General features: G+C 46.9%; 1 protein-coding gene across 2 annotated transcripts; it reads left to right on the top strand.

The window, feature by feature from the left end:
* The first annotated feature begins 958 nt into the window (after positions 1–958).
* On the top strand, positions 959–6,534 carry pygo2 (pygopus homolog 2 (Drosophila)). Of its 2 annotated transcripts, XM_029731211.1 has the most exons (4): positions 959–1,173; positions 1,780–1,854; positions 2,706–2,755; positions 3,096–6,534. In XM_029731211.1, exons 2-4 carry the CDS (start codon positions 1,797–1,799, stop codon positions 4,728–4,730), a joined length of 1,743 nt encoding a protein of 580 aa, XP_029587071.1. In that variant the 5' UTR covers positions 959–1,173; positions 1,780–1,796; the 3' UTR covers positions 4,731–6,534. The 2 variants fall into 2 exon arrangements, with proteins under 2 accessions (XP_029587071.1, XP_029587072.1); XM_029731212.1 differs by having other exon boundaries at positions 959–1,854.
* The last annotated feature ends 218 nt before the right edge of the window (positions 6,535–6,752 follow it).

Below are 6,752 nucleotides of genomic sequence, written 5' to 3'. Positions count from 1 at the left end.
TTTACTGCTGCTCTTTAATTATTTGTTACTTTTATTTATTTTCTTTTTTTAGGTATTTTCCCTAAAACTGCATTGTTGGTTAAGGGCTTGCAAGTAAGCGTTTCACTGTAAGGTCTACACCTGTTGTATTTGGCACATGTGACAAATGAAATTTGATTTGATTTTGATTTGATATCATACTCATTTGAGTGTCTCAGATTGACATTTACTATGTTACATCTAGTCTATGAGACCAGGCTGACCTGGGCCTATAATCCTCAGCGAAAAACAGACTCAGTCATGAATAGGCCTATATATGACATTCTTATGCAGTTTTGTGATTTATACACAGCAGCCTATGAAAAAAGCTACATAGCAGCATTGCGTCACATAGGTACCAGGTGGCACAGCTTTTCTGCAAAATTCAAACCCAAATTTTAACCCAATTTTAACCCCAAAAAAGAGAATCTATCAAAACAGAGAAATAATTATGAACACTTAAAATGGTGTGAACAAGAGATATATATATATATATATATATATATATATATATATATATATATATATATATATATATATATATATATATATATATATATATATATATATGAAGTTGAAATGTTAATGGTAAGGTTACAGTAATAGCTACTATTAAGGTTAGCGTTAGGGTTTAGGGTAGGGACGTCCCAAGGATCCCAGATTGCATTGTAAAACGGAACGTCTGTGTGTGTCCATCCCTACCTCAGCGTTGAAAGTGGTCCGTTCTAGACTGCTCCATAACCTGAAATTAAAGGGGTGCTAATCAAGAAATGAACTAATTAATTATAACATGTGTGCTATTTACTACACAAAAGAAATCAGTTAAACTACACTTAAAATTATTAAGAAGTGTGATAACGTCTATTGTTAATCTAGATGCAGAACGTGACTTTAATTATGAAAACTCGTTTTAGGACAACCCTACTTTCCCTCTGAATTGTAATGTTCCCGGATGCGCGTCTCTCCTGCCTGGCCCTCTTTGTCCGGCGGCGACAGTAGGCCGTGATTAATATGGCAAAATGTGCGTGTTTGTATCAATTATTATTTTAAGCTGTACCACAACAGAAAGCATATACCGTGTGAGGACTGGTATGTCGGCAATGACACACTGGAGAGGTTCATATTAACGACTACAGAGCAAGCACCGGAGAAAGGGTATAGTTTGCTTCCCAATAATGCTAACAGGCTAGCTAGCTAACGTTAATCAACATTTTATTGACTAGAGACCGGTTATTTTGTGCCGCTGGCTATCATAGAGGCGAAATGTGTAAATTAACCAAATTGAATGTAGGCTATTCATTGTTATAAATCATAATCTACATGTAATCTATAAAAAAAACAGCTAACTAACGACTGTTACCCAAATGTGATAGCTAACGTTGCTATCCAGCTAGCTAGCTTAATTGCTAACGTTACACATCTGTAAGTGATCATTTTTAGAGGGAGGAGGGGGGAGTGTTCAGTTTCATTCAGCCCGGCTCTTCATTTTGTACAAGCTGGTTGCTGAAAGTAACCCTGGCTAGCCACAGTTTTTGAGCAAGTGTGTTGGCCAGCAAACCCCGTGACAGTCAAAGTGTGGGGAACAAGATATCGAGTTGTAAATTGCAAGGGAAGCTGCACATTACTTATCTATCTATAGAAACTGTCCTCAAATCCAAAGACTGTGTGACTCCACTTGCTAGTATTGCTCGGGTCCAAATTCTCAAGACTATTCGTCATTTTACATTTTTCTTACATGATATGAACGGTGACATTGCACAGCACCAACAGTCACATTAATGGCTGCCGAATCAGGGAGACTCCTGGCGGGACAAGGCCAAGGAAAGCGAGGCAAAGGTAGGATTTTGATAATTTATCCATCCATCCCGTCTGTCTCAGATCAGAACTAACCATTAGTTACCACAGTTGTTCTGTCTCATCGTTTTTGTCGTGCTACTGGCATGTCTTGCATGCTGGTAAATGGCCTGGTATTAACTTAACTTCTACGTTCTCATGATGTCCGTTATTTTCCCCTCTGTGTCTCATACTCAACCAAACCTGGCATCTCTCTGCTTGACTGTTCAACACTGAAATCAAATAAAAGTTTATTGGTTGCGGGTGATGCGAAATACTTACGTTTCGAGCAATCTATACATATTTACCCTGGATAAATTTACACGAGATAATAAGGTGTTTTTTGAGGTGTTTTTATGTATATCTATATATATTTCTTTTTGTGAGTGTGCATCACCTGGTAGACGGCTAGTAATGGCTGTTCAACAGTCTGATGGCCTGGTAATAGAAGCTGTTTTTATTCTCTGTCTTTGCTCTGATGCACCTGTACTGACTCCATCTGTCTGAAGGTAGCTGAGTGAACAGTCCGTGGCTTGGGTGACTGTGGTCCTCACCTCCACACACTGTCCTCATGCCAGTCAGTCAGGAATGTTGTCTCTGTCCACTCCTGGTTCTGGACTTTGATCTTTACATCTGGGTTCTGTGTTACAAATGTACCGTCTTGTGTTGTATCTATTGCAATGTCAACATGGTTAATCTTCACACTACTTACTCCAAACCCACCCTCACAAAAAGCATTTCTTAGGGATTGAGGGAAAAATAGACAATGTGTATGTTCATCTGTAAACCGGAAAGATACTGCTAGAATGTCACTCTTATCTCTCCTGTTCTCCTCTTTGTCTTCCCCTCTTTAGGTGGACAGATGAAGAGCCCAGAGAAGAAGAAGAGGAAATCCAATGCTCAGGTAACGACTGCCTTGGCGATTCTGATCTGAAGACATTCTTCCTTATTGTAAACATGTTTGCCGTGTTTGACTGGTGGCCTTGTCTGGGAGAAGGTTTTACTTGTTGTGTGCACTTTTTCTTGTGCTGGTATTATGATTTGTTACACATTTAAGCATGATCTAAACTCAAGTTAAAATGTTTGTGGTAACATAGTTGACGACTTGTTACATCGATCAGTGGTTTCACTAGTTTACTATTAAACTATTCTACACTATGTGTAGCTTCTCTGCTCTTACCAAACTCACCTCGTTCAATCTCAATAATCCATTCTCTCTTGTCTCTACTAATTGTGTCTTTCAGGGGCCTGGTGGCGCGTTCTCCCACCTCTCTGAGTTTGCGCCCCCTCCGACCCCCATGGTGGACCACCTGGTTGCTTCCAACCCTTTTGACGATGACTTTGGCCCCCCGTCACTGCCGTCCCGACCTGGTGGGGCTGGAGGTCCAGGAGGGGGTCCCTTCCTCCCCAGCCCCGGGGCAGGTGGAGGAGGAGGGCCGTATGGGGGTGGAGGCAGGATGGGACCCGGGGGCATGGGCTTCATGGGGGGCCCCGGAGGACCCGTAGGAGGCCCTGGAGGTCCAGGTCGGAGACCGCCTTTCGGCCCAGGACCACCCAACGCAGGACCGCACCACCAGCTGGGCTTTGGGGGGATGCCTGGCTTCGGGGGTGGAGGTGGTGGAGGAGGTTTCCCGGGGCCTGGGGGTCCGTCGCAATTTAACATGCCCCCCAATTTCAGTCCCCCCATGCACCCTGGACCGGCGTTCAACCCCATGCTGTCCCCTGGTGGTATGGGGGGTCCTGGAGGAGGGGGGCCACCGCACCCTCGGTTTGGGATGCCCCTACAGCAACAGCACGGACAGGGTGGGCACCCCTTCAACAGCCCCCCTTTAACAGGTGGCGGAGGCCCCAGGGGACCCCCCCATGGCCCCATGAACCCCATGGGGGGCATGCCTGGAGGGATGAACATGATGGGGGCCATGGGAGGTGGCCCAGGAGGAAACATGGGAGGGATGTCAAGTCTACCCCCTCAAGGACAGTTCCCTCCTTCACAAGATGGGCCCTACCCAGGCCCCAGCCCCCCAGGCCCAGGAAATGAGGAGGGGAAGAACTTTGGTGGAGGTGGGCCCCAGTCTGGGCCTCCTCAGCAGCAGCAGCCTAACTTAAACTCCTCTGGTCCTCCAGGTCCCAACAACACTCCCCCCGGGCCTCCCAACTCTGGCCCTCCCCAGCCTGGAGGAGGCTTCCCTGGACACCCTGACCAGCATCCCAACCCCAACACACCCGGCCAGCCCCCCTCAGCACCGCCCCAGCCCAACCCTAACTCCTCCCCCACCGGCCCCCTCAACGGATCCCAGCCTCAGCAGCTGCCGCCGAATCAGCTGCAGGGGCCCAACTCTACCAACACCCCCTCTTCCAATAACCCGTCCCAGCAGCAGTCGACTCTGCCCAATTCTGCCCCCGGCTCCACCTCTTACAACCAGCAGAACAACGCTCCTGGTGGATGCCCCATGCCCAATGCTCCCCCCAACTCTGCCCAGAACAACTTGACCAACAGTGGGGGCAACACCCCCGCCAGCAACCCTAACCCCCCTTCCAACTCCACTCCCAACACCCAGTCTCCGCTGCCCCCCGGCCCCGCCAACACCTCCACGGGCCCAGGCGCCGGTCCAGGAAAGCTGGGGGGCCCGGGCATGGTGTTCCCCTGTGGCTTCTGCCTGTCAGAGGTGCACGACGACCAGGATGCCATCTTGTGCGAGGCTTCGTGCCAGCGCTGGTTCCACCGTGACTGCACGGGCCTGACTGAGCCGGCCTACGGGCTTCTGACCCGGGAGAGCTCTGCCGTCTGGGCCTGCGACTTCTGCCTCAAAACCAAGGAGATCCAGGCTGTGTATGTCCGCCAGGGCCTGGGCCAGCTGGTGGCTGCCAATGAAGGCTGAGGAGGCGGAGGAGGAGAGACTGGGAGGGGTGCAGGGGAAGAGACAATGACTGCTCTGATCTCTCTCACCCAACCTTATCTGATAAGCCGTTTACAATGCCCAAATCTCTCTTTTACATACATAAACACACTTACACTCACAGGCCAGTTTATTGGGTACAGCGCCTCTTTCCCGAAAACGGATCGCTCCTATAGACAATGAGTCATGTGGCCGTGGCTTGCTATGTAAAGCAGGCAGACAGGCATCGAGTCATTCAGTTACTGTTCGATTGAACGTTAGAATGGGCAACACAAGTGACCTAAGCAAGTGACTTTGAGCGTAGTATGATTGTCGGTGCCAGGCGCAATGATTGTCGGTGCCAGGCGCACCGGATCCAGGATCACAGACTCCCTCCTGGGCTTTTCACGCACAACCGTGTCTAGGGTTTACCGAGAATGGTGTGACAAAACAAAACATCCAGAATCGTGCAAGCTATCAGGCGGGCCACAAACATACAAATAACGGCGCAGTACAACAGTGAAGTGTAGAATGGCATCTCGGAACCCACAACTCATCAATCCTTGTCAAGGATGGGCTGTTGCAGCAGACGACCACACCGGGTTCCACTCCTATCAGCTAAAAACAAAAAGAAGCGGCTTCAGTAGGCACGTGATCACCAACATTGGACAATTGAGGAGTGGGAAAACATTGCATGGAACATTCAGGCTGTTCTGGAAGCAAAGCTGTGTCTGACCCGGTACTACATGTGTGTACCTAATAAACTGGCTAGCGAGTACACGAAGCACTTTTAGTGACTCTTTTGGACTGAACAACTGATTTCCCCGTACATGACAATGTCCTGTCCACATTATCCCCCCAGACATTTGGCCTGGCGACAAGCAAAGCACTGACACCAACACACTACCTCATACTTTGTGACTGACCAACACAGACCCCTCACTGACTGACTGACTGACTGACTGACCCCTGGTGGGAGCGTGGTCAACTTACACACACACACATACCTGGTTTTGACCCAGAGCAGATGAATCCAAAGGAGACCCAGGCCACTCCTCAATGTACTAGACTGTCCTCCCACCTACACCTCCAGAGAGAAAAGAATGGCGCCACAGAAAAAATTGTAGATATGCAGCCTGAACGTTTGCCCAAAACACGCCTCTGTCCATCTTGGAATGCAGGAGAATCAACCAATGAACAAAAAAATGTAATTATATTATGTCTTGGTTATGTCAATGGACTTTTTGTTTTTATACATTGAATCAACCATTTTTATATCTCTTCTTCACTGGACACAGAAGTTGTGATATCAGTGCTGTTGGATGGTGTTGGCATAGCTACAAGTAGTGACATCATGGTCATATCCAATGTGTGTACTAGTCTTTTGGGAATGCATGTGAACAAATGCAGTAACTTTGTCCAATCTGTTTTTATTTGTAATTTGGTCTCTGCTAGAGGCCTCGAAGTAGACCAAATAACAGAGCGAAAAATATCAATGTTCATATTATTGTCATGTCAGGTGTTTGTAATTTTCCTTCTTAAAAAAAAAAAAAAACATTCTGTCCAAGTTGCCTTTTTCTCACCCCATTCACTTTTTGTACTGCTATCTGCTGTATAATAATGTGTTCTACTCAGGCGTCCTCTGGTGGGAACCTGGGGGACTGACCAGCAGCCCACACAGGGCGGGGAAGGGAATGAACTCTGAAGAAGTAAAGAGAATTGTTTTTGTACTCGCCCTTGTCAAATCTTTTAATTTGTGGCTTTTGTTGTATTAAACATGGGGATACACTAAACCTGCTAAAACAGATATGCTGCTACTCTAGTTACTTCAAATTGTCTAATGGCAGTACCAGGCTTGAGTCATTTCCCTTTCAAATCAGTCAATTCAGGAAGTAAACTGAAATATCAATTTTCCTAAATTTTTTCCTACATTGGTGTACGATCACATCTATCTGTGGGAATACTTTGGAACAGATTTCCAAAATTAAAATGTTTCCTTACGGTCTTATGTCCAACAATTTTTTT

The sequence above is a fragment of the Salmo trutta genome, chromosome 34 (genome assembly GCF_901001165.1).
Source record: "Salmo trutta chromosome 34, fSalTru1.1, whole genome shotgun sequence".
Classification (NCBI taxonomy): Eukaryota; Metazoa; Chordata; class Actinopteri; order Salmoniformes; family Salmonidae; genus Salmo; species Salmo trutta.
The sequence above is the reverse complement of the archived record's forward strand: the minus strand, read 5'-3'. Positions and strand labels throughout refer to the sequence as shown.

Coding starts and splice junctions, on each gene's coding strand:
- pygo2 (XM_029731211.1), top strand. CDS start 1,797: ATGGCTGCCGAATCAGGGAGACTCCTGGCGGGACAAGGCCAAGGAAAG. Junction 1,855..2,705: donor CCAAGGAAAGCGAGGCAAAG/GTAGGATTTTGA, acceptor TCCCCTCTTTAG/GTGGACAGATGAAGAGCCCA. Junction 2,756..3,095: donor AGAGGAAATCCAATGCTCAG/GTAACGACTGCC, acceptor TGTGTCTTTCAG/GGGCCTGGTGGCGCGTTCTC.